This window comes from Cygnus olor, chromosome 5, assembly GCF_009769625.2.
Source record: "Cygnus olor isolate bCygOlo1 chromosome 5, bCygOlo1.pri.v2, whole genome shotgun sequence".
NCBI lineage: Eukaryota > Metazoa > Chordata > Aves > Anseriformes > Anatidae > Cygnus > Cygnus olor.
In genome coordinates this window covers 23,758,178-23,785,888 of record NC_049173.1, presented here as the reverse complement: position 1 = coordinate 23,785,888, position 27,711 = coordinate 23,758,178, and the positions used below count along the sequence as shown (strand labels likewise).

The window sequence follows — 27,711 nt, the reverse complement described above, 5'->3', positions numbered from 1 at the left end:
CAGGTACTGTTAGCCACTGAGCCAAAGAACCATGGAGTTCAGCATGGGCTTAGCGCCTGAGGATTTTATCCTGCTCTTTATGAGTTCAGCATTTCTGTAGCATCTCAGCACAAGCAAGCCTAGCAGTGTGTTGAAAAGAAGGCTGGTGGATCTGCAACTCTGCACTAATACTTTTGCCTGCAGAGCTGAGCATGGTGCTAGGGATGTTTGTAGCCGGTACTGCCAAAGGTAGCAGTGTAGAGACAAAACAGCTTTCACTCTCAGCCGACTGTTCTCCCTCTACTTTCCCACCCTTCCCCTGGCATTCATCCGGAGCTGCTTGCCTTTGAGTCCATTTGCTATGAAACTGCTTAACCAGTAAGGTTCTGCTGGGAACTGTGACTATCTAGGAGCATGGAGGACTGGCTGCCTCTTGGAGCAGCTTTTGGCCTTGCCTGACTGTGGATCCAAGAGGAGAACCTGTAGAAGTTAGATACGGAAAGTCCAGGGCCATTACTCCAAGCCACTAATGGGGACCAGGGCAAAAGCATTCCTGATGCTTTATCTCAGGTCATTGCCCAGACCGTAGGCTCCCAGCCCAGCCTCTGCAAAAGAGCTGTGCTGATCCCTGTAACTTGTTAGGAGATTTCTCCTGGCAGTCAGGGATGTGATCGGGAGTGATGGTTCGGTCCCTGAGAGCTCAGCGATTTCTGCTGAGCCAGTAGGCAATGCATCGTCAATACCCTCGGTTCTGTTTTCAGGAGCAGCCTCGTCAAATACTGTTTGTGGGCTGAGACCCTAAGTAAACTGCCAACCTGTTAAATTGCTGACCTACCCACTAGTCCCAGTTTATTCTGCAGCAGAAATACAAACACGCCAGGACCAACCCCCAGAACTCAACTTTGAACTTTTCTTTCATTTTGTCAGAATCCTTAACTTGTTTTTAAAATAACATTTATTTCTGTTAAATTGCAGAAGAGTTGGATGCAGTCCGCCGGTCGAGCTTTCCCTCTCCTTCTTTGTGCATTGAATTTTGTTCACTCGCTTTACATGCCTCAAGTTGCTGTAATGCTGCTGGGAAAGTAATTGCCTTGCACTTTCTCTTTCTGATGCCCACGGGTGACTGTGGGGGACTCCTCCCTGGGCACAGCACAGAGTTAAAAGCCCTGCTTCTGTTGCTTTGCTTAAGACCTGGTTATTTCTTCTCTCTTTTTTTTCTTTCCTTTTTTTTTTTTTTTTTTTTTTTGTCAGCTGCCTGTTATATCAATCACAGAGCTGGGATCTATTTATAGGTTGGGACTCGGAGTACTGTGTCCTAGTCACAAAGAGAGGCAGAGACGCAGAGGGGACTGTCGGCTGGTGCAGGCGGAACCAAAAGATATTTAATCAGCAATTAGAAACACCTGAGGGCAAGGGAAATTCTACTCCAGCCTCGAGCTTCATCTCTCAGCCTGCAGCATGTAAGTACTGAACTTCTACCTTTATTGCATTTATGGGGTTGTTTGTTGTTTTTTTGTGGTTTGGGTTTTGTTTTTGGTGGTGTTTTTTTGATCCATGTATTGTTGTGCACCAATCCTTTCATCTGGACTAAAAATTATGGTAGCATCATAATGTGGTTAAAGGTAACGTAGATTTTTTTTTTCTGTGTTCACCCTGTCAAAGGAAGGTCAGTGTGACCCACAAGGATAGGAGTTGGTTTCAGAACTTTATAGAAATCAGATGGTTACACTGTATGAGAGTTTCTTTTTCCTCTGGAAATAAGCAAGTGAAAGTTTGAGTGGAACGGCTGCGTTTTGGGAATAGAAACGGTCAGGTTTGCTGGCATTCCAAAAAGGTCAATGTATAACGTAACTCTGCTTAAGGGCTTACCAAGGACAGGTGCTATTTATCCCATGCTGGTAAAGGCAAACCTGGAAACTTCAGCAGTCCTGTCTTAAAAGAACCAAGTGACACCCTTTCCTCTACTTACAGCCCCCCCCCCCCAAAAAAAAAAAAAAAAAAAAAAGGCAGCTTCATATCAAGCGTTCTCTTAGCAGGAAGATGAAAATGAAATTTTACTTTTACTGAATGCTTTTGTCATTGAGCAGTTGATGTCTCTCCAGTTTTAAAAGTCCCAAAGCAACCAAAGCCTCTTCGATGACAAAAGAGGGGTGCAAGTCTTTGCAAAGTTGGCACAGTGGCAATCCAAGAAGGAACTTACTTTGCCTCTGATTGCCAGCGAGTTATTTGCTTTAAAGCAGGCAAAATGGTTTGAACAGTGATACACTTTTTGAGTATTTATTTTTAACAGGAGAATGAAGAGAAGCAAGACCTAATAATTACTTACAAACTGTTTTTTATTAATAGCTTTTATCATATATTTTGGCCAAAATACTGGAAATCAAAGAGGTTTTTCTTATTTTGGCCTCAGAGGTTTGGGTTACATCTTTTAGAGAACTAAGTTTTTATTTATTTTTAAGCACAGAAAATATTCCTTGATTTCTTGTGTTTATAACATCTGTCCCCCAAAATGCAAGTATTATAATTTTTAATTTTTATTTTAATATGAGTTACATATGGAATATATATTATAAAAACTTTTTCCCCACCATTGTAATCTTTGAAAGCAACAAGAAGAAAAACAAAGCTTAACTTAAAAATAATTTGGATGGAACAAGTGTCTAATGAGAATAGAACAATTAAACCAGAGCTGTTTCACAATTAAAATATCAAGTGCTAGGAACAGATGATAGCTGAATTGCTTGGACCGACAGTAGAAATGTGACAAGAGGCAGTTACTTATTTTGTTTATTTGATGTATATTTTATAATTCTCAAAGTTTTTGACTTAAGTTCAAGGAACAAAAAATACTGACTACAATTATTTTTAAGTTTTTAATTATGGATATAACTATTTCTTCTTTCAGTTAAAATTCTAGACATAAGGCAGGCTTTTAGGACAATACTGATAAACACAGTGAATTTTCATACGCAAATAATGTTCCAAATGATTCCAGTGAATACGCTGCTTGCTCTGAAGCTCCCCTCCCCCCAAATAAAACAAAACTGTCAGCCTAACCATCCTCATCATAGAAAGCTTCCTTCTGATTATTAAGGCTTTTTGCTTTACCTAAAAATGAATATATTTAAATTATTTAAGCCCCCTTTCTGTTTGTTTTGGCACGAGATTACCTTTATTGCCTCTCTGTCACGATGCAGTGTTATTGTGTAATAAAAGGAGAGTGGATTTTCTTTTTTCTGAAAGGCATTAAAAAAATAAAATTGCTGACTCTGTAACTAACAAAGAATCTATCAAATAGCTGGTCTGAGGTCCTTCTAAAAATTGAAAGCCAAGTGGTGTCTTATCTCTCGAAAAATAAAAATTGACTCTCTTTCCTTCTTACAAATAGACAAATATCAGCATGACTACGCTCAGGAATTACTGCAAAAATTCCTTTATTATACATTTTAGCAGGCATTCCCAAAGAAGTCCTCTGAGTATAAAGCTGGAAAAGGTTTAGTCTTAAGAATTTTTTGGGCTATTCAGTAGTTGTGTCCACATAGCTGCTGGACTTTATCCTTTGCTTTTAACCACATGTGTCTTTTCGCCTGTTCAACCTGCTGTATCGTTTTATTATGCATTTGGAAAACATTGCTAAGCATCTACCGCCCTGTGGTATACCAATCAAAGGCTTATGGGTCCCCTTTTATTTAAGGGGAGGGAAGGAGTTATCTGTGGTTAGAGAAAGACTTTGATGCATTATGTGTAAGGAAGTCTTTGTTATTTAGTTTCTGTCTCACTAATGATTCATTTTATGTGGACTAAGCACCTATGAACCTCCAAAGTGACTGACTTAGTGTAGTTATCGCAGCGCTGTTGCATGATTTTATTTATTTTAATTAATTATATATATATATATGTAAGGAATGAAAAATCTTTTTTATTCATCCCAGTTTATTTGTTTCCTTGATGGCAAAGTAGTGATTGACATGCAGATTTCTTTCTCATGCCCCTCCTTCCATTGCAGAGTACGACACCTCCTGAGAATTATAAATATAACCTGTGCCAAATCTTCTGCACAGGTGTCTGGAGTACAGCATGCTCAGGTGTCTCGCTGTAAGTCACTGAGAATACGGAGTAAACATCAAGAAAAAAATACTCTTCTTGAAACAATTCTGTGTTTTTTTGGGGCCTTCTGAATAAAACCCCCAAAGCCAGCAGTCAGTTATTAAAGATTGTGTAGCTGTCTCTTGCTCTTGCTGTTTCTTACCTCTTTTATCATTTCACCTGTACATCTGTCCATCTATTTCTCATCTCTCTATTTTTACATTTCATTATGCTATGCTTGCTCTCCCGCTCTCTTCTTTTCCTTTCCTGAAGACACATTTCTATCTGGCACAGAAAATAAACTCAGATTGCGGGTAGTTATGTTAATCTAATTCAATCCTCTGTGGGTTAGGAGTGAAATTCTAATAGTGGAGCTGTTGAGGGCTTTTTTGTTAATGGCTTGGGGATTACATTGAGTTAAAGGCTCATTTCCTAATCAAACAGAGAGGGAGAGAGTGACTCCGAATATTTATGAGTCTCCCAGCGCGAGTTAAACATTGAACTCCAAAAGCAGGATTTCAGTGCTGCAGAAAGAGTTAAAACCCCTCAGGGCTGCTGTGGAGGTGGGGGGCGGGGGGAAAGAAACCAGTTAAGCCATCAGCATTTTCAACTGCTGTATAACTTCAGTTTGGTGAGAAAAAATAATCATCTCACAGAGCTAAAATGGAAACTGTAGTGAGATATTTAAAACAAAGTCAAGTGATGCTTCAGAAAGGCTCTCCTTTAGCAAAGCAGGACACATGCAGTGCATGCTGTAGCCCAGTAGAAACTCCAAATAAATACTCTTCTAAATGGGAAGGAGTGGAGGGTGGGCTTCCTTTTAAATCCAGGCACTAATAATACATTTTTAATGTATTGTATTTTTGGTTCTGTTTAACTCCTGGCTAACCTTTTTTTTTTTTTTTTAAAAAAAAAAAAAAGGCATGAGTAAATTAATGCCTAAATTATTCCAATTCTGTTCAGCAGACTGATGTCTGATGGCCTTTTTTTCTGTCCTTCAGGTTAGTTGAAGTCTTGGGTCAAGTAGTTTAGGTGGAGAACTGGGTTCACTGTCACAGGAATGATTGACCAAATTAATGCCTGATTGCTTTTGTGATGAGTTCATCATAAATGCTTGGGTAGACCCTTCTGTTGCTGGGAAGGAGCTATCCTGCCTGCAGCAAGCAAAGGACCTGTGTTGCTAAGTGGGGTGCTGTAAACTAGCTAGCAGTAGGCTTTTTTGCTCCGAGCTTGGACTTAAAAAATCTATCAGACTGTACAAAATTAAGGCTGTGCCATGATCATGCCCCTCTTCTGTAAAGAGGTCCTGAAAAGGAGTAAGGATAGAAACCTGCCGTCTTGTGACTCATTTGGCCAAGTCATGTCTCCGTGTTCCTCAGTTTCCCTGCCTGTAAAATGATATATGGCTGACATCAAAAGTACTCTAAGATCTACAGAAAACAACCTTGTATAAATCCCAAATAGCTGGTTTGCCTATGGCATACTGACTGCAAATCATTGACACAGGTGCATAGCTTGAAAATGAGGTTTTTGTGCTGGCAACAAGGAGTTACCCCCACTTTGCTGGGTTTGGTAGGTTTTTGTTCTTCTTGTTGCTTTGTTTTGTGTTTAAATAGATTTGGTACGAGCCACCAAAAAGGTCATCCAGTTTAGGTAAGGCAAGCAGAAAGAAGGTTAATTTACTCCTCGTAAAACCAAACCAAGTCAATGGAGATGTCCTTCACACTAGGGTCTTAATTTGGTCCTGGTGACCCTTGTTGAGATGATGGAGCTCCAGAGGTTTTTTTTCATAGGTGGTAAACTCGGGGGGGGGTGGGGAAAATAAATCAGTCCCTGTTTGTTTCTGGAGCCATGTGTATTGGTGGTCATCCTTTATATACTAAACTTCGTGTTTTTGCTGACATGTCTATATGGGTGCAGCACCTTGAGGTAAGAATTGGCACCTTGCCCTAGTTGAAAAATTATTTAAAACTGAGACCTGATGTGAATGCCTGAGGCCCGTTTCTCTTTGTGCTCTGTGCCTGGACCTGCTGAGGAGAGCACCATCAGCTAGAGTGTACTTTATTAAATGCATTTGAAATACATAATAACTGTGTTCTTTCCCTCTAATAACTGGCACCCACAGCAGATCACTTTGAGACATGAGCTTTCTGTGGCTGAGCTGGACACTGTATAACATTTTCTTCCAACCTTCCCCTTCTTCCCATCCCAGTTTCTCTTCTGTTTGACTGAACCTTTTCTTCTCCTGCTCTGTTCTGGTGTAGCCATGGCCTAGTAGTTTATACTTGGATTTCCTCTGATTAACTTTTAGGCAAATTACTCTTCCTTCTCCTCTTTTTGTCCTTTCCAGTGCTGTCCTGAATCCTATGAATGGCCTGCTGTTGTTTACTCTGAAGGTAGTTACGTTTCAGTGCAGCTTTGCCTGGCATACATACAGATTATGAAGAACTGGGGAACTGAAAACTGATTTTCAGCTCTTCCACGAGCTACATAACACACTATTTTTGTTGTTGTCCATGCATGCCACAGTTATTTAAAAGATGGTTGTATAATGGTGTAGGAATTTCAGGGAAGCAAACATTTTTACTGTTTAAACTCTTAGAACACATTTTACTTGCCACAATGACTTGAAAGTAATGATATTTTAAAAGTCTTGGGATGCTTGGAAGTCTCTAGGGAAAAAAAAAGGCTGTGTCTTTAGGGGAAATTACCCTTTCTAATGGGATAAAACTCATAACTAAATCTTATTTGAATACTGGAACGCATACGCCAAGCTACAAAGCCTGAACCTCACGTGTATGAGAGGGAAGCATACGTGGCTATTTTTATTCATTAAGGAGCCGCTGCCCTTTCCTTTCCCTCTACCATGTGAGACGCGAATGATCCTGCTCACAAGAGTTTCACGCTGCTCTCAGAATGGATTCTCTCTCTCTTCATAACTGTGTTCGCCAGATCAGCAGGAAATGCACTCCAGAAGTTCTCGTTTCCCCAGCCTCCCGTGATCACCTCTTTGTACTAGGCCTGAGCAAATGACCAGGAGCCACATACCAAAACACAGGCATGTCAGCGACATCCCTCTAAAGCTCACAGGGCCTGGAGCGTGACTTTCTGGGTGAGAAGAGAGAGTATGCCTGCCACCAGGCCTGTCAGACAGCTTTCTTTTTATTTGCTTTACTCTCCATCCTCAGGCCTTTCTCTTTCCCCTAGGACTCCTGAGTTATTTAAATTCTCAGCTGCTATCATTGGCAGCTCTTTCTGCTGCCTCCCTGTAGGTAGGAAGTTCTTCCCTGTTGCATTGAGTCCCCATGGCCTAGGATAGGGTGTTTCAACCTTTCTTTGGTGGTGACGTGAACTCATGTAGATTGCTGGAGAGCTCCTGTGAATATGATTTTCTCAGTCATGCTTCTTGGACCTGTAATCTGTAGCCCTAACAGTAGGGCTGCTCTCAAGTTAAAACCATTGGCTAATGCTTTCTTTGGGTGGGGGAAGTCTGCAAGGATTTTGTGAGTGAAACAAAAGCTAGGAAAAGGTTCCTTGCATCAGGATCCTCTCTAATGCTTCCCCCAGGAGTCCTTCTAGGAACCTATCCCACGCCCTACTGCTTTTTAGGTGGAAAATTCTGTGAACAGCTTCAATGTATTCATGGCCAATCTTTATACCAAGCAATTTGTTTCACTGTTGTTTTTTAATTTTAGCTCTGACACAGACTCTCTGTTCAGCCTAAGGTGAGTCCCTTCACTGATGTGATGATTTGTTTTGCCCATCTTAAATGGGGTTCCTGCTTGCCCACTCTCCGTGGCCTATGGAGAGTTGCATGATCACAGCAAAATGCTTTGTGTTACTGCAGACTCCTAGTACGGCCCAGTGTTTTGCTTCCTGTAGCCCTTATTCCCTTTTTCACAGTGCAAATAATCACTTTTTTCTGTTCATCCTGAGCTTTCTCCCCATCACTCTTGCTCTTTTTCTGCTATATAGGATTAAACTTCAGTTTTGTGTGTAGCAGGCTCTAGCCCTGGGGCTGCAATAACTGTCTGTGCCATCTACTGCCTATGCAGCCCCCTTCAGTGAGTGCCAGCTGGTGCCCTGGGAGCGCCCTATACTCCCTGCACAGACAAGTAGTGGGGGATAGCGAGCTGAAGCTATGGTTTCTTTGGGACAATCTATCCCATGCAAAGAAATTGGATGCAAGGACGCGTGCTCGAAGGGCAATATATAGAGATGTTATTGCTTAGCCGAGGTAATGGGCCATTCCTCTCTGCAACCCCCTGCTCACCTGGCTACGTTACTTCCAGCTCTGTGGTCTCTTCTGGCACGTGGGCTTATGTAGTGTGTGTTTAAGGAGGACACAATTACTGGTGCTGCTGGTGTGTTTGTGAAGGGTTAAACGATGGGGGCTGAGAGCCAGGGCTTCTCCTGGGAAATAAGGACTAGCCAGAAGAATTGATTGTCTTGGCTTATTGATCCTTCAGGAAACAGCACTGAAGTGATAATGCTGTTCCTGCCACTTTCAGGCACTTTGTACCAGCAACATCCTCTGTTTACCTAGAATAGTGCAAAGGCAGAGCTGTTCTGTTGCTAACCCATCCCAGAAAAAACCCGTGCTAGACATGTGTCAAGTTTACCACTCGTCTGTCTGCTCCCAGGGAGATGTGCATGTGCAGGGAGGCAGCTCAGCAAGTGCTACTGCCTTATAGTGGCTAACGTGGTTCTAGCCACGTGCATGGGCTGGTGGTGGTGGGGTGATGAAACATCCCACGGGCTTTGCACTGAAGCTTCAAACCTACCCTGAGAAGTCAGGCATTTCTTTCTGGCCCCAGGGCGGTAGACGGAGAAACACCGACTTGCTACAGGAGCTGCTGCAGGAGCAAAGCTTTCTGTCTGCTCAGCTGTGCCCATGCCTGTAGGTGCATGAATCAGATGTCCAAAGGGCACAGCATGTGGAGCGGCAGCCCTAAGGGTCTGTTGGGTGCTTCTGTGACCATGGGGGGCGCACACGCTTTCCTGCCTGTTTCTGGGCTGTGGGACCCTCCTTGCAGAACAGTGGGCTGGGGAAGCTCTCACACTGTTTCCCCTCAGGCACCAGTTACAGTCAGCTTGCGAATTGGGCTTGGCTCACAGCCGTAGCTAGACCATTGCTGATGACTACAAATTTGGACTCTCACTTGCAGAAATAAAAGGGCAGCTTGTTCATCGTGCTCCATATCTCCTTTTCTCCCTGCTTTGTACTCATGTGCTTTGTACCCTTTCCATTTCTGGATGTGTTGTGTGTTACAAGGAGGCTCGGACAGGTCTCTGCAGCTTCCCAAAGCCAGGTCAGAAGGCCGTGAAAGGTTGGGCCCATTTGGAGTGGATTACAGCATCTTGCAGAAAGCCAGGAGGGCCAAAAAAGCTATTGTGAAACGTTTCTTTATTAAGTCAGGCCAGCTTATATATAGAGATACGCAAATAACTTAGAGCCATTTAATTACCCTATATATCATTTCTATAGTTCATCTTCTTTGATGTTGCCAACAACTTTGCTGCTGTGCTTGATGTTTTACTTTACATCTCCACCATGTGAAAGGAAATGATGAGAAAAATTGCAGCTTTCTTTTAAAAGAAAGAAGTGTCTAGACTGCAAGGTTTCAGGGAGCAACTAGAAAGCGTAAAGCCAGCTACTTTTTTTTTCTTTTGGTTGGTTGGGGGGATAAGATAATATAATTATGTTTATTTTGGGACTTGATCAGTAGTTGAACATTTGAGGCTTACTGTACTGGGTTTAATAATAGTTTGCAACATTGTGTATTATGTAATGTAAAATTATTATCTATTACTTAATAAACCTCATGCTGTGACTGTTCCACTTTTGTTTAACTAGCTCTCAGTCCATGGCTACAAGTTGTGCTGGCAGCTTTGACTGTTGCTTCCGTTTTGCCCTTGTTGTTTATATCGTGACACAATCCCCACTCTTGGGGCTGCTGCATTTATTTACGAGGCCACTTCTGTCCTAAAGACCCAACAATCTGATTCAAGACAAGAGACTACCAGGAGCAGAGGCAGTCGTGAAGTCTGTGGCAATAAGAAAGCTGAGGATAACTGAGACAGGAATTTGTGGTAATGCATTGCTGCGAGTGTGGTTTGTTTTGAATGCAGGTGGCTTTACTTACTGTGCACTTAACTAAAAGATACAGAAAAGAAAGAAAAAAGTATGCCCCTTTATGTCTCTGTGTAAAACCTGACTAATTCTTTGCTTTGCAAAATTAGCACCTCCACTTCCTTATCTAGAAGAGACCTCTGCTACATATTCACAGTATCTTTGTACACGTCTGTGTGTTTTCCTCTTTTTATTCTAACAATGTAGTCATTTTCTTTTTTTAACGAAAAATACTTCTTAGGAAGCAGACTTCAAAGAAACCAAAGGAAGTATTTTTTCATATAACACAGAATTAAACTGTTGGATTTGTTGGCCTTGGCATCATTCAGTAGCAAAGTTATGGGTGAACTCCAGAAGATATCAAGGAATTAATGGAATATGTGGTCTTATCAGTGGAAAATACAAATTGTGGTCTAAAGGGAACGGTCTAAGCCATAAAAGCACAGTAAGGTAAAGAGCAGGGACAACATTCTCCTTTGTTAGTGTTTCCCTAAGCACATGCTAGTGGCCGTTATCAGAGATGAAAGATGGAGCTAGCTAACTTCTTAACTTCACCTGGCGTGGCTGTCCTCATGGCTTCTGTTGTGAGTAGAACTGGTGTTGTCACTCAGTGCAGGTAGCTGAATTATTTATGTTGATACCACATTACAAACATACTGCATTTATATTTTGTTTACACTCGAATGGTTTTCTACAGTTACAGGCCACGTTCCCAAAGCTGTGGAAGTTCCTGGGGTAGATAAACCACCATGAAAGTAGCAGTGAAGACAAGAATGCAGTCAGGGAACGAGGCGAGGCTCAGCACAAATGACGCTTCCTGACTTTACCCTTTCTGACCAGTACTGTGTGCCTTCCCCCAGGCTGGGTGCCTTTTGCAGTGGAATATGCAGGGCATAGAAAGGCCCAAAGGAAAAGAGGAAATGGATTAGAGGATGTGTAACACCAGACTATGCAGAAGCTGTGAGCTTGTTTCAAAGTGTAACATCCTCTGCTCCGCACTGCATAGGGCTGCAGAAGGTTTAGTCACCTAATGGGCTTTGGTTTGGTGGTGTGTTGAGTCAGAAGAGCATTGCATTGCTGTATCACCTGCTGGAGAAGATTTGTTGAGTTAAATGGGAACTATACTATAACACCCAGCAGTTTATTTGCATTCTGATGCTTGTTCTATGCAACTACAGCAATGCTTCCAGCTTCATCTTTCCTATCTGTGAGTGGGGGGGTGTGGTGGGCCTTTCCTTATGCAGTGGAATATCTAGGAACATCTTCCCGCATGTTCCCAAAGCTCTTGGTTACCTGACAGAGGAGGCATTCAGACAAACACAAGATATTTTGCTTATAAATTGAGGGTCCCGTGTGAAAAAGGGAAAGGATCGCAAACTTTTGTGCACTCAGTGGTTACATGGAGCAACCTGCTGCTTGTCCAACGCCTACCTTGTGAGCCCAGAGCACTGAAAAAGTGCCCTGTTATCTGTTGAAAATTGTAGTTTGGTGTTTTGGCTCTTTCCTTCCCCCCCCAAGGATTGCATGGGCCTTCTCCAATGTAGCCATCTGTAAACCTGTGTAAACTTGGAAGCTGTGTCATGTTGTAGTTTTGCTGCTTAATGTATGTCTTCAGTAAAACTTGAGTGAGTGCCTTGGGGCTTCTGAGCAAATTTCTCTTTTACAGCCCAGAAGTCACCTCTGTAGTGAGAGGGCAGCTCTGCATTACTTTCTGGGGAGCAAGAGAAGGCCAGGCAAGGGGCAACGGTGCCTCCTGTCTTGGTTCAAATGTTGATTGTTTTCTTTTACATGTTTCTACTATACTTTGCATTGGTAGGTACTGATCCACATTGGAGTCAAAACCCAGATCTCTTACGCTGAAGTCCTGATAACTGCTCAGACCTGAAAAACTCATGACAGGCCTGGACTGGTGGGGAACCATGCTAGCTGTAGCTCTCCAACCCAGCCAGAAATATTCCCAATTTTCCTTTTTTTTTTTTTTTGAGCCCATCAATAATGTGGGGCAATTATGTGACTATAGACTGATATTGTACAAAAATATGTTTGCACCATTTACTATTTAAAAGTTGAGCCAAGCAGGAATTTATGCTGCTGTTTTCCCATTCATCTGGGAACTGCTGCAACTTCGGTAAAGGCACGTTTCTTCAGAGAGAGGGCTCGAGCTGCTAATTTGACTGTAGGAGTTTATTTCTGGAATGCAGCAGTGTTTCACCAACGGAGCAGCTGTCCTGGAAACACTTACCACACGGGGTCATTTTCTTCTCTGTGTGTAATCGACAAAGCCACCCCAGTTAATCTGAATCTTTTTAAGTCTCCTTAACTAGACCACAGGGAGTGCAAAGAGGTCTGCAGAACTCTGACCTCCTTCACTTCCTTCTCCTATCATTAGGGAAGAAAAAATACTCCCTGCTTAAATGTCCCTTAAAGGAGAAGCCTGTAATTTTTTCTGAGTATGGAAAGCTGTTTCTGTCAGTAACGTGCTACTGATTTGGGGGAAGTGTTGGTCCTCTATTTTCTACGGATATTTTGTGACAGTAGCTCTACCTCTTCTAAGCTTCCCAGCTGTTCAGGGATGTAGAATCACAGCAGTTAGAGGTGGAAAAAGCTTCTTAGCTTTCAGTCCTTTTTATTCTGTCTGATTTGCTTTGCTTGCACAACTTTCTTCCATGCCATGCTGGGGTGACAGTTCTAGAGCTTGAGTCCTTCTGCTACCACAGAATGTTTACTGGTTGCTTGGTTTAAATTCTGTCTTAATTTCTTCTCTTTTTTTTTTTTCTCTCTAGTTTCCTCTTGTTTCCTTCCTCGCTGTTTCCACTCTTCAATATTCCTTGGACTTGAATCCTATCTCTAAATACTCCTTTCCTCAACAAAACTGTTTTTTTTTTTTCCCCCAATAGCACTTTGCATCAGTCTCTTGCGCTGCTCTGTAACTTTTGTTATATTTCTCTTGAAAAGGTTTTGCTCTTTGAGTTCCGTGATTCCCTTCTATGTCTTAAACCTGTCTTCTAAGCCAGGGTGCAAGGCTGCAGGTAGCAGTTCTTTATGGGGAGGAGGACATTCTCTCTCGAGCTTGGAGAAGGCCTTTTTCCAGAGGCTGCCATGTGGTAAGTCCTACACCTGCGGTCCGGGCCAGCCTCTCTGCAGCCATGGTGGGTGCATCAATAAAGCTCTACAATGGAAGTCTGCATCTTCCAAGATTCAGGGACTGCTTCTTCATTCAGGTACTTGAAACTGAGAACACCTATTACCCCTACAGCTGCTGTCTCCTCTTCCCCCAGGCTATGCTAGTGTAGTTTTTCAAATGAGTAAGTATGACTGGGGGGTTCCTAAAAAAATTGACCATGTCATGAAGGATTTCTTCCCCTACCATCAGTTGTTTCTGCAAGTGATTAAAAAAAAAAAGACACCTCCCTGTATTCAGCTAGAATATTTAGCATATTTAAGAATCTAATTTCAGAGTAAGAAAGCTCTAGAAAAATATTCAGGGGATTCAGTGTTTTTCTTTTTTAACTTCCTCTCTTTCCAGGTAAGTGATGGGGTGAACGTAATTAGTCCTTGGTAACCATTATAGAAGAGTACAATCTGTAAAGGTGGTTGTGATTCATTTGGAGAAAAGGCACTATAAATTTTACTAAGAGCCAAGGGGCAGTAAGTTGTAGTAGGAAAGCGAGTCTTGTTAGCATTGGTTTAAAAGCTGAGGTTTGAGAGATGTTGCAGAAAGGAGAGGTGAGCAGTTTTTGAGAACAGCCTGGTGTGACAGGAGAACAACAGTGTGTGGGTTTAAGAGGCCTTTAATAGGCAGTAAAATAGTACATTGCAACTTAATAGAGAAAAATAGAGAAATGTTATCTCAATACTATGACAGTCTCTTCTAATGGAACATGGCTATAGTCACTTGAAATTAAAGGATAGATTTGTTTTATCTGTTAAAACTAGATCGGTGGCTGGTTAGCCAGAGTATACGAAGTTCAAAGAGCAAAGTTTTCCTCTCCTGTTTATGAGCATGTGTCACAGCAGAGTCCATAGCTTGACTTCAGGCTTCCAATGCCCCCATATTAAAAATGCATATTGTAGCAGTAAAGGCAAACCTGGGCAGAGTAGCAGTGGTGTTGGCTGTTTGACGGGCAGCTCCCTTCCCTCATTTTGTAACCCTGATGTGGTAGATTTATAAAATGTATTTTTCCTATAGGCAGCTTACTCTATGAAGCTTGAATAAAATTTTAAAATAAAGCGGGTCTTAAATAAAATAAAAATCAAGACATGAACAGATTTAAATGGCCACTTGTTTATTATAATGTATAAGAAATCGCTTTATAAAAACCATTTGTGATTCTTCTTTGTTGAAGCTTCTAGGGAACCAAAAAGTTCTGGATAGTACAACACAAATGCTTCTTAGTGAACGGTTTCAACAGAACAAAGCAGGTGCTGTATTTGTATACGTTTGTCTTGCTTTCTACAACTCTTAAAGAATCAAAAGGAATCTAAACAGAGTTTAAGGTAGACACACACTGCTTTTGGTGCTGTAACTCCTGTAGTGATCTGTTACCTTCTCAACATCAACATCTTCTAGAGAGACACACAGCCTTGATTTAAAGACATTGTGATAGATTATCCAGAATGCCTCATGGCATGTTGTCCCAGTGGCCAGTTCCTGCCATTTAAAAATGAAAACATGCTCTTTATTGAAAAGTGGAATTTGTCTAGTTCTGGATACTAGGAGTAGTCTTGTCTTACATCCTTTTAAAGCTAGATTAAAGAACTCTACTATTAAATTTTCCCCCCACTTACAATTAGATCAGGTCACTCCTTAGACTATTCTTGGAATTAAATTTATTATGCTTCTTAGATCACTCACTGGATAGTCTTTGTTTCCAGCAAGTACTGGGCTGACAGCATCATGCTTTTCAATTCAGTAATTATGTCTTTCAGTCTCCTTCTGTCTCAACCACGTCATCATTTACCTGCACAAAAATGGAAATTTTAAAAGAAAAATACTCCAAACATAAGTAAAGTATCTGACATTACAGCAGCTGTGAAAATATATTAGCAACGTGGAGACCATATGTCATGTACACCTGGGCTTATAGTAATCTGTCTTGTGGTCAGTTTGAATTAAACTACCCTTTTCGCATTTTTAACTCAGATCATCTCCTCAGTCTGAGCTGTACATTCATGTGTGTCAACTGGTGGAAACAAATTATTGTCCTACTATACATGGCATTGGTGTAGGCTCACCTTGAGTCCTGTGGTGTAGTTTGGGGTTCCATAATATAAGGACATAAAAAAATATTAGAATGTGCCTGAAGGAGGGTCAATGAAGATGGTGAAAGGGCTAGAGGGTGTGACTTATGAGGAGAATTTCTTCAGCTTGGAGGAGACTAAGGGGTGACATCATTGCTGTGTACAACCTCCTCACAAGGGGGATCTGAAGCCGATTCTTCTCTCTGGTGACCAATGATAAGATCAGAGCATCACAGAAAGGTTAGGGTTGGCAGGGACCTCTGGAGGTCATCTGGTCCAATCACCTCCTCAAGCCAGGACACCCAGAGCAGGTTTCCTAGGACCATGTCCAGGTGGCTTTTGAAGATCTCCACGAAGGGGAGACTCCACAGTTTACCTGGGCAACCTGTGCCAGTGCTGCATCACCTGCACAGTACAGAAGTGCTTCTTGATGTTGAGAGGGAGCTTCCCGTGTTCCAGTCTGTGCCCATTGCTTCTTGTCCTGGCACTGGGTGCCATTAGAAAGATCCTGACTCTGTTCTCTGTGCACCCTCCCTTCAGCTATTTATATACATTGATGGGATCCCCCTGAGCCTCCCCTTCTCCAGGATGAACAGTCCTAACTCTCTCGGCCTCTCCTCACAGCAGAAGTGCTCCAGTCCCTTCAGCATCCTGGCAGTCCTGCATTGGACTATCTCCAGTACATCCGTGTCTTTCGTGTACTGGGTGGTCTAGAACTGGATGCAGCACTCCAGATGTGGCCTTACCAGTGCTGTGGAGAGGGGAAGGATCACCTACCTTGACCTGCTGGCACTACTTTTTTTAATGCAATACTGCATACAGGGAAGCTCAGATTGGATATTAGGAAAAAATTCTTCACTGAGAGGGTGGCAGGCACTGGAACAAGCTTCCTATGGAAGTCGTCACAGCCCCACGCCTGTCGGTGTTCAAAAAGTGTGTTTGGACAACATTTTTAGATATATGATTTAACTCTTAGGTTGCCCTGTGTGGAGTCAGGCATTGGACTCCATGTTTCTCGTGTGTCCCTTCTAACTCAGGATATTCCATGATTTTAAGGGACACAGGACAAATGTGGGAATCAACAAGTGGGGTGGGAAGGATGGTGGGATCTCCTCTTTCGGCACCAGATGTGGATTAAAGCATAGATGCAGCCTATGTAGAGGGACTTTTTTTTTTTCCTACAATCTGATTTGTAAGAGCCAAACTCCTAAAGGAGAAAAACAGGCAAGGACAACAAAGTTTTATGCTCTTTGAATGTAACAGGTGTTATCTTTATGAAATTAAAGGGATATCTACACTTCTGCGGGGCGGGGGGGGGGAGAGATGTGGTTCTTTGCTTGGTAATTTTCAAATGAAAATGTTATATTAAAATCTCCCAGAGAAAGAAACTCAGTATGCCCTAAGAGACTTTGGCCTTTGCCCATACTGCATGTGGCAGAATGTAGTTGTGTTGCTCCAGGAAGAATATGGGGAAGAAATCCTGGGTTGGGTACTGCTATGTTCATACTTGCTCCTTTTGCACAGGAACGGTTGTTAAGGACTGAATTATTTCAAGCAAGTTGTGCTCTGAAAGAGAATGAGTTCATATAAGATCAGAACTAGTAGCCCATTGTTAGGTGCGTGAGGGAATGGGTTTGCTTCTGTCTTGCAGGATTTTACAATATTTGATTATTTCTTCCATTGACTACCCTGACCTGCCTACTATAATGCGATGAGAAGGCCACCTCCTTTCATCCACCTTCACTAGGATATTAGGCTAGTCAAAATCAGACCCTGTGAATGAATCTCTTTTTTCCAAATTAGAGTCTTGCTGTCAAGAGAGCAATTTTAAATGCTTCAACAAAGAATTCTGGTACCAGTTGGTAGATATGTTGAATTGTTAATACACTCACTATAGCCATATCCCTAAAAAGAAAATATTTGGATTATGAAATCAAGGTAATGGGGCTTCGTGCATCAGAATTGCAGCTGCTGGGGTGAAATATGCTTTTCTTTGTACTTTCTCTGAATAATGTGATTGTTTGTGATATGGCCAGTCTAAGACTTATGGAAATAGCTTCTCAGCTGGTGTAAACCAGCACAGGTGTGGTGAAACCTAACAAGCTCTGCTAGTGTATACCACATTACAACTTGGCCCTTGATGTCCTTAGGTGGATGTTTCTTTGCTTTTAAGTGGTCAGGTTTTGTACGTGCTGTGGGTAAATACAGGGTTGTCAGCAAACTAATGCAACCCTAAGCATGGTTCTGACACAGGATTTTCCTTTCAGGCTGTACCTACTTGAAGGGAAATACTCCTCAGGTAAGTAGAACACAGTGGAGAACTGAGTGAAAGAGTGAGGGGGAATGGTGGTGACTAGCAAGTCCAATCTGAGCTGACATTACAGCACCTCAGACCAAGGCAAAAAAAAGTGGGCAGGTTGCAAATGTTGGCCTTTCCATGAGACTTGACAGTATTGTATGGAGGCAGGACATCATGAAGCAATGATGTAGTGTTCCTGCTTTGTACCGCTCTGGTGAGACTTTCAGCTCTGGGCACTAGAAGCAAAAAAAATGCAGAGAAAACTTGGAAGGTAGTAAGAGAAGAACAACAAAAATGATGACAGAGCTGGAGGGATTGTTTTTATGAGGGAAGATCAAAAGAACTAAATATGTGGAGCTTGGCTAAGTGATGACTAAGAAGGGAACATGAAAACTAGCTACAACTGTTTGAAGGATATAAACACTGGAGGTGAGCAAACAGCAGGGAGAAATAGTCTATGAATTTGAAAGTCATTTTCAGTTTAACCATGTTTCCACCCTTTAGTGCTCACTTTCCGTTAAGACTTGTGCTTTACTGAGGATGTTTTCAGGGAAAAGCACACTTGAATAGTTCAAATGCTTCAGTATCTACAAGGGAGTTCTGAAATGTAAGTTCAAGCTTAAAATGTGAAATTTGCTTTACCTTGCATAAGTCACCTAATGCTAATCAACAAGATGCAAATTTCCTGTATGGCAAGGCAAATATGTGGGATGAAAACTATACTTCCAGTTTTACATGGTACTTGTGTCCTTCCCCGATGGATTTACTTAGTTAACTGAGCAATGCAGGATAGGTTCCAGCCGCCTTCTATCAGCTTTGCACAAAAGGTGGGGCATTTGCTCTTGTTGACAGGCTGTATTTTATAAGTGGTATGATTTGCATGTTGATCTGTTGGGGGAGATTTTTTTTTGTTTGTTTGACAGTGTTTAAAAGTGACTAGAGCACAAAACATGAGCATGTTACATATATGAGCGCTGTTGGTGCAGTGTTACGAAGCCGTGCAGATGTGCTTGTACGCTGCAAAGGAGGCTTTCTGTAACTTGTTTGTGGGCAATTCATAAGCTTAGAAAGGTGAATTTAGCTTCTGTGACCCCCATGGATAGTTAGTGCAATTGAATTGAGAGGAGTTTTAAGAAAATGTTGTATTAATGGTGAAATTTTCTCCTTCTGGAGGTCTATTTGTCATTTAAAGCACTTGGGCAAAGCAATGGAAGCAGGTGCTGGGCAAGCCTCAGGTGAACTGACTAATTTGGTAAGTCATTTTCAACTTTGGTGATTTGTGAATTCAGGCATTAAATTCTTTGTTAATACTCGTCAATAGACTTGTCTACGCATCTTTCCCTGTTAATGCAGGATTGATGCGTGCTGCTCAGCAAATGACAAGAAATACACAGTCAGCTGTGTAGACACACTCTTTAAGGAAATGCCTCTCTGGAAATGACTGTGTGTATGTATGCATGCATCAATCCATACTGTACACAGAAACTACAGGCATTGACCTATGCAAACACACACCAAATTATCGCTTCCTATAAACAAATTAGCATGCTTTAAAAGGTGAAAAGCTCTATAAAATTGTCTGCCCTGTTGTTTATGGCGTGAGCAGAGGATACACTACATTACAGAGGAGCTCACATTTCTCTCTTCTCCCCCACCCCTCTCTAAATGGACGTGTGCTCCGTCCGTTTCACCATTGTTCCTGCCAGCCCGATCCCAGCAGGGGTTCCCTAATTAGCAATCTCTTCATTTCCAATCAAAGCACAAAGCGGCCCCAAAAGCCTCTCTTTATGAGGGAGCTGAGCGGTGGCTGGGGACGTGGAGTGGGATAATTGCCTTCGCCACTGGCAGCAGTAAGCAGCCTGGCTAATTCATTATTGTAATAACTTTGCTTGTCCTTGGGGAGGGGGGGCTAGGGTGAGGAGGACTGAGCCTGGCGGTGCTAGCTGAGGACAGGGGGAAGGGGGAATCCAGCCAGGATTGAGGTAGAAGATGGGGACAATTGGCAGGAAAGGAGAAACTATTTGAGATTTTTTTTTCCCCTCTGTCCCCCCTAAATAATTTGAGGAGGATGTTAATCTGTGGCATGGCAGACAGTGCTCCCTCAGCAGGACTACTGAGTGCACCCTTCTGCTCTGCCCTTGTGTTCACAGAGGGGGCATCCTGCAAAGGCACGTAGCACATAACGTGGTCCCAGGAATGTCAGGGAGGCTGAGGCTTGGTGGGTGAGGAGGACCCAGGGGTTGTCTTTCAGTCTGAGTAGGAAGAGTTGAGGCTGCAGCCTTGAGATAAGGTTGAATGACTCAGCTGCCCACACCCAGCAGTCTGTGGCATTCAGTGATGCACGAGAAGTCACCAGTCCTTGTGTGGAGTCTGCTGTGCTGTGTTTAGTCCACACAAACAGGAGCTGACACATCTGCGGCAGAGCTTTCTTCCTATCTATTGTCTCCTTAAAATACCTTTAATCACTTACCCACCTTCGTGTGGGCTGTAGCTTTGACTTCACTGGGGCGCTGCTGGCTTCCAGTAGCAACCAAGGCTCTGCCCTTGTGAACAGACCACTAGGCTGAGATGCAAGCAGCTGCTAGGAGCTGCTAAAGGGAATAGGCAGAGGTGGTGATTACTTATTACTTGAAAGTAATATGGAAATGTCCGCGGTGTGGCCCAGTAAGCTGTTTAGGTTGGTTCTTTTTTTTGAAATAGGTGTGTGTTTGAAGTAGGTAAGACAAGTCATATATTTCTGGACCCACTGGTTGTTCTTTTTTTCTTTCTTTGTCCTCATCTCATATTGGTGTTGGCTACACTAATTGGACTGATAGGACAGCTCCTTTTCCAGATCACTTAGAGCTGTTACTGCTGTGTACGTTCACTGAGCTTGTCACTCTGATACTGTCACCATTCACGTTCCTGCAGTGAGATGGCTGGTAACATACCTATGCATTTTACTGCCAAATTTTTTTTCACTGAAAATTATTATTTCTGACATGAAGTAAAACAAAAGAACCAGTGACATCAAAGTGCAGGTGTCAAACGTACAAATCCGAATGTGGCAAGAGCAGTTTCCCACTAAACTACAGCACTGTATTAGTAAACACCCCGTTCTGGAGCTATTTGTGGTGCAGTGGTGTTATGGAGAGGCACATGGAGCAAGTCCTCAGCATGATGAAAATTTCGGAAATTTCCCAAAGAGTTTTTAGCCACCTAAGATGCAAAATGCTTACAGGGAGACAGATGCTTCTGGGGTAGTTGTCTGAGACACTGGAGGCTTAATAGATGTTTGCAGCAGAACTTATAGTTGATTCCTGTGACCTGATTCCTGTGACCAGTGCTGTTTTCCCAGCTCCCTTGTGCTAGTTGCTGTCTGACGGGCTTCTCCACCTCTCAGCCAGGCATTCATCCTCTTCGAGGCTGTGCTGCCTGCAGCCAAATGAACGTCAGCTCAGCTAACAAGCAAGAATAAACGTCCTCTGCCCTGCACCAATGTGCGTGAGCAGTCCACAGTGGTGATGCTAGAGTCCCAGGAGAAAATGTCTTGACATCATTATTGTTATTTTCATGATCAGTGGTGTAGTCTTGGTTGTGTTGTGCTTCTTGCTGTCCAATGTAAACACTATACAGGGAAAGGTTCAGGTGGGCCTGTGAGTGAGCACAATGGCTATCAGGGGATTTCAATCGCTTGTTCTGTGTCCTGCTTCTGGATCCCTTCTGTCTAAGGGTTGTTGTAGCAGTGATGAGAGAGTTGGACAAGCTGTGAGAGGTACAGTTAGTGAGTTACAGCAGTAACAGCACATGGGGTTGAGGTGAACTCATATACATAACCCTGTCTGCTAAAAATGGTATATCCCCATTTGTACATCTGTGGGATTCTCAGTTGTGTGGTATGTCCTACACTTGCTTTGCATTTTTTGTTCCAGCCCCTGAACAACACCTTAATGGTGTGGAAAGTGTGCTGGCCAAGGGTTAGAGCCAGACACACAGTGGAAGAGACTTTTGAACAAATCATTTTCTTTCCTTGTGTTTGCAGCTGCTCAGGAATGAGGATCATCTGGAATCCCCTTCCTGATGCTTTAGGAAGCTAAAGACCTTTTGGTAAATAAATTTGGAACAGGCACTTGAAAGGGCTGAAAGACATCTGACATGCAGCACGCTGGCATAAGATTGATGGGATGTCAGGATATGGGCAAAGATGGATGAACTGGAGTAACGATGGGCAGTTTAGCCTTGACTTCACTTTTAGTCCAAGACCCTAAATTGTTGCATCATTAGCAATTTCTTCTGGGGAGGTAAGAAATTTGTGGCAATGGGCATGAGAAGGAATATTAATGATCCAATTTCCAGCTGAGTTCCAGTCCAAGGCCTTGCTGGGTGACGTGCATTTTTAATCATAACAAACCAGGATGAAAAGTTGTTTGCAGTGAGGCAGTCCTGTATGTGGAGCCACACTGTGTGATGCTATCTCAGACCTCTGCCTGCTGCTCGGAGGAGGCTGTTGCGTACAGCTGCTCTGCTGTAGGCTGGTCTGGGCTGGACTGTGATTGTAGTAAAACCTGGATCGCTTAGGAATGCATCCATGGAGGGAGCCTAGTTATTATCTTGAATGGCCTAAACCTCTTGACCAGAAGAAATCACTGAATTCAATTGGAGCTTCAGATCAAAACTGGCCCCAATCCCAAAAGGGCAGCAATATGATTTCTAAATGTTAGAAAGCCTTGTGCTAACACAGTGCTGAATTCCCTGTTAGCCAGTTTTTACAGTCTTGATGGTTTCTGTGCAAGGGTCATCTCATTTGTTTCTGTTTCTAGGAGGTGATTTCTCTGCCTTTCAGGGGAATGCAGTCTGGCTGAGTGATGTGCCCAACAGCAGCTTTGATCCTTTCAGTCTTGGGAAGGAGCGTGAGAGAATTTGGGAGAACCTTTGAGGTTTTCTGACCTTCTGAGATGTTTTTCATTCTGAACTTTCAGCCACAGAGAGCTCTTCTGTACTGCTCTAGGTGCCCATCATTGCATGGTTCAAGCAGTCAGGAGTTTTTTTTTGAGGGACATGAAGCCCCCTCACCTACGACTGGGTATTCTGTGCTCATTTAGCAGTGGGACGTGCAGCTCTGTCCTTGATACATATTTGCCAGCTGCATACCTTAGCTTACATGCTGATCTTCAAGCTCTGTGTCTCAGGACAGGCTCCTGTTTACCCCTTTACTTTTCCTTCATCTTTTACTCTGTCTTGGTGACTGTAATTCCTTTGTCCGTAGGATTAAACAGCTAATAGTCACACCAGCATTCTCGTCCCACAGTTATCTGGTGTATGTGAGAATATGGTATAGAAGCACAGCCTTTTTGTGGCAGAGGTGTCTGATAACATCTCTGTCAGAAGAATCAGCTTAGCTTTCTCAATACAAGCCTTACAGTGCACGTTAGGCAGGACAGTCATTCCATCTAGCAGAGGGCAGGGGTGCTACAGGTACTCTCACTATAATACGGGGGTTTTGCGAGGAAGAAATACTTGTCTTGCAGCTCCTTGTGTGTGTTTTAAGGCCAGAATTAAGTATTGACTTTCCTGTTGTTCTCACCAACCATTCAGTTGCTCCCCTATTTTTTAGTGTTAACTCAAACTAGGGAAAAAGTACTGCATGTTTGGACCTTGTGGCATCATGTTTTATGTATCTGGGAGAGGAAAGGTGGTTGGTGTTTGATATTCCAGTGCTCTTGCTCGTTATTTTCAAGTAAACAAGGTGGAGGATCTGGAAGAGAGAATAGAAAAAGCCATCCTGGCTTTTTTTTTCCCCATTAAACTGGGAGCTAGTGTTCTCTGGGATGGTCTGTGCTGACACAGCCATTTGTATTCTGTTGGGTGGAGTTAGAGCATTGCTGCAGAAGGATGGGATGCTGTCTGTCAGAAAAGGAATTTCTGAAAGAGCATAGACACCTGCAAAATCAGAGCCAGCCAGGCCACTCGTGTCTGCCCCAGCTCCTGCCTGCCGCAGTGCCAGGGGAAATGCCAGCAGCTTGAAGACTTCTGGTTTGCTTCAGAATAAAAGTTATAGGATTCATGTAAGAGCTGTTTCACCTGAGGAAGGGAATTCACTGAAGTGGGTGAGGAGGGAGTGGGGAGAGGATGGGAGGAGCTGCCTTTCAACATCCACAGTAGATGCTGCCTCTGGCATAAGTGCCCTGGTTGGAGGACAGATCAAGGGGTTTGGACATGTTGTGTGCATGTAGCAAGTCTGGCCCTGAGAGAGGCACCTTTCCACTTGGCAAAGCTGCCTCGCTGCTGCTGCTTGATGCCCAAGCAGCCAACATGCCTCCTCCACAAAAGGCTTTGGTTTGAAATGTTGAAAACTGCAGTTCTGTGTGTGTGAGAGCGTGGGGATTGCACGAACAGTGGTACCCTCCTGCACTGCGTGTGTGTGTGTGACAGGTGGATGTAGCTTGTTGTGATTTTTTTTTTACAATTATTTTTTGGTGAAGATGGATACCATTTGCTGAGATGGGTATTTGTTGCCCAGGCAAATTTCCCAGTGTATTTTCAGCAGCTGTACACGATCTCTGTGTGCGGTAGGTATGTGTGTGTGCATGTACATGCTTGTGTATGCCTTTATTTCCATGCTCCAGCTGCCTGCCTCTGATTTAAGGGCAGGTTTTATTCCCCAGCTGCCTCAGGGCTCCTCTTTTCTGATTGCATTAAAGTCTCCGTAATTCTCCCCTCATTAATGATTGGCATATTTTTACCTCTCACTAAAGGAGCTTGGAGGCAACTCCCGTGGGGCCCTGCTCGCCAAATGAAACAATTTCATCCTGCTCCAGAAACGCATTAAAAAGGGTTTGTCAGGATCTTATCGCTAGTTAGGGAAAGCTAATCAAATTACTTCTATTTATTAGCTGCTGCAGCAATGTGTCATTCCATCAAGTACAGGTACTGGGACAGGCGGGGATTGCATGGAGAGCTCTGTGCACTCAGTGCTTCTGCCTTGTTCTGCACGACACCATCTCATGCCAAGGGAGGCTGCAGGGCCAGGAGAGGCTGTGAGCTTCCCTGCAACAGTGCAGCTGCCACCATTCCCACCAGGATTCCCCTCTGCTGCCTTTCTTTACTCATCTTTTCCAGAGCAATCTCCAAAGTTCCTTCTTAGTAGCACTCCTGAACTTTTACCTTTGGTTAAGTTGCTTCTGCATTTGGTTGACCTCTTCTTGCTGTTATGGGTAACGTTGTGCGATGGACTATTTGTTTTGTTTTGAAATGCTTTGGGATTTATTTATTTTTTTTGCACAAGTTTAACTCAGTATTAAGCCAGTCCAGGAATTATTTGTTATATGGTTTCTCTTTAGACCTGGGGGCTTACTGACAACAGTGGGGCAGGATCGTGGCAATTTGGAAAATAATAAACATGGCATTACTTACTTTCTGAGTTTTTAAGGAAATTTATTTTTCAACTTTTTTGTATTTTTTTTAATCCGTGTGGTTTAGAAAGGTAATGAAATTTGAGGGTCTGGGAAAGAAAACAACTGAGGTTTTTTGTTTTGTTTTGGAGTTTTTTGGTTGTTTTTTTTTTTGGTTTCTTTTGGGGGGGGGGATAGGTTCCAAGGACCTAGCTGGGACCCTGAGAGCACCAGCTGTTGCTGGACTGATACTGATCGCATGAGCAGTAGTAGTTTGTGGAGCAGGAGGTGTGAACTCAAAAGCTCACTTTTTTTTTATTGATTCCACATGTGGAACATGCTTTTCCTACGTGCACAATGCACTTGTATTTGCAACCATATGCGCACCCCGTTCTTGCACATGATCCTAGTCCCCAGGATGAGTATACCTGCTGTGGGCATGCTCAAAAGGGATGCGGAAGCAGGTGCCTGAAATACACTTCTAAACTTTAGAAAATATAAGTACTTCCATTCCTTTACTATTTCTTTCATTTCGAAACTAAGCAAATTCATTGCTTGTATTTTGGATAAACATGAGTGTGCCAGTGAAAATGTGCCTATTTCCATGTAAAACTAGTCTCATATTAGAAGAAAACACAAGAATAAAACCATTTAGCTGGTGTATTTACATGAAGTGAAGTTTGTCTAAATAGGGTTACGGTGATTCACGGTGGTGATATTGCTGTGCACTTCATGTAAACCTTTGCTGTTTTATTTTGTGCATACCAGGAACTTCACCTTAGCACAAAATCCTGGCAGTGGAGTGAAAACGTGCTGTTCCCATGAGTGTCTGTGTGGACATAATGGTGTGCACTTGGGGCTGGCTTCATTCAGGGTAGGTCTGTGCTGGTTTTTAGCGTTTTGCAGCGTATGTACACACGTGCACACTGTCTTTGCGCAGAAGTGATGGTGTGGGTAGAGCTTTGGCAGTGTTCTGGTACTCCAAGCAATGATTTCTGGAGCTTGGGTTGCTGGGGGACACGTAAATCCCCCAGCTGCTATAGCTGTGTTAGTTCTGCGTGGTGTGAGGGGCTGCCAAGCTGCAGGGGCTCTGGGTGCCGTTCCCAGGAGCAGCACCGCAGCAGGATGAGTGGGGAAGTCTTGCCCCAGCAGCCCCGTGCAGTGAGCCATGCTCCAGCATCCTCATTATCCACACAGTTCAAAAGGCAGGCCGGAGCAGTCCGTCACGTCCCACAAAAGGCTGTATCGATTGGTCTGCCGGAGCGTTTCCCGGGGTCCTTTATATCTCTCTGCCTCGTCGTCAGTAATAAAGAGGCCGAGCGCAGGGAGAGTCAGCAGATTCCCAGCTGCTGGGATTTCTTCATCTTCTCATCAGGATTTTAATTAGACACGTCCAAGAGGGCAGCACCGTGTGAGGGCGGGCGGGAGCTTTATCAAGCAGGCCACATCTTTAATTACTGTTTACTGACAGATAACAAGGGGGGGGGGAAGGGGGGTGGTGGCAGAGATGGTTGTAGGGGGAAGCAGGGAAAGGACAGCAGTCCCCAGAGTGTGCACTCAGCCAAGGAGAAAGCCTTTACTAAGGATCAAGTGGAAATTGTTCCCCCTCCCCATCCTGCCATGCTGTTTACCTGTTGCCAAAGTGAGAAAAGTTCCCTTTGCCCCTTTCCTAGGAGGCAGGAGGTAGATCTGAAAGGTGTGAAGCGGTAAGGGCCAGAGATGTAAGGAATGAAAAGTGTAAGTTTGGTTAGAGAAAAATGAGAGAACTGTCTCCTCCACGCTGCCGGGGTCCTCAGCTGAGCTGTCCTGTGCCTTCCCAGCCTTGGGCAGTCCTGTGGGTTTCCTGACACCGCACAGTAGGAAGCAAAATCATTTCCTCCTCCTTCTGTTTGGGTTTAGCAGCCCCCGTGCCATTGCTGTTTTGTCCAAAAGAAACCTTCTGTCTTTCCATGTGTCCTCGGCACTGGTGGCATGAGAGCAGTCTTCTCTGTGGCTGCTGCTCTCACGGACTTCTTCCTTGCTCTTTCATGGGCCAGCTCTCCACTCGATGTGAAATCTTCTCTTCTGCCTGGCCCCAGAACTCACATCTCCCCCCGTGAGGAGTCTCTTTCCCCATGAGGTGTGTTTTGACACCATTTCTCCAGCTGTGCCCTGCTGGATCATACCTCTGTTCTTAACTGCAGTTGCTCGTCACTGATTTGTGTTATCCCTGGGAATGGTGTTATCTCATGGGAACGGAGTCCCCACTGAGCCGAGTGGCTGGGCCTGGCTGCTGTGGTGGATCTGTACTCCCTGGCTCCGCCAGCCCTGTGGGCCCTGGGAGGCCCGCAATGGAGTGCAGTGACCGATATCCTGAGCTGGCAATCTGAGCTCAGCTGCCTGCAGCTCTCCAGAACTTTCCTCTGAAGTTCACGCTGCAGTCTAGGCGGTGTTTGTATCCGCTGGAAGGTAGTCTGATGCTTCCAAAATGTTGCTTCACTGCCCAGCATGGAAAACTGGGCCTGAGCCAGAGCTGGCTTTCCCTCGGTGCCCACAGACTCCCCGTGCTCTGAGCAGAACAAGATCTGGAGGATGTGCTTGGGATCAGCAAGGACTCAGTAATT

General features: G+C 43.6%; 1 protein-coding gene across 1 annotated transcript in view; it reads left to right on the top strand.

Annotated features, from left to right (window-relative positions):
* ESRRB (estrogen related receptor beta) overlaps positions 1 to 27,711 on the top strand; it is a 156,408-nt gene that overhangs the window by 25,432 nt on the left and 103,265 nt on the right. The window contains exon 2 of the mRNA XM_040559093.1: positions 1,272 to 1,439. Within this exon, the coding sequence (XP_040415027.1) occupies positions 1,438 to 1,439 (2 nt within the window). The 5' untranslated portion in view covers positions 1,272 to 1,437. The remainder of the gene's footprint in view (positions 1 to 1,271; positions 1,440 to 27,711) is intronic.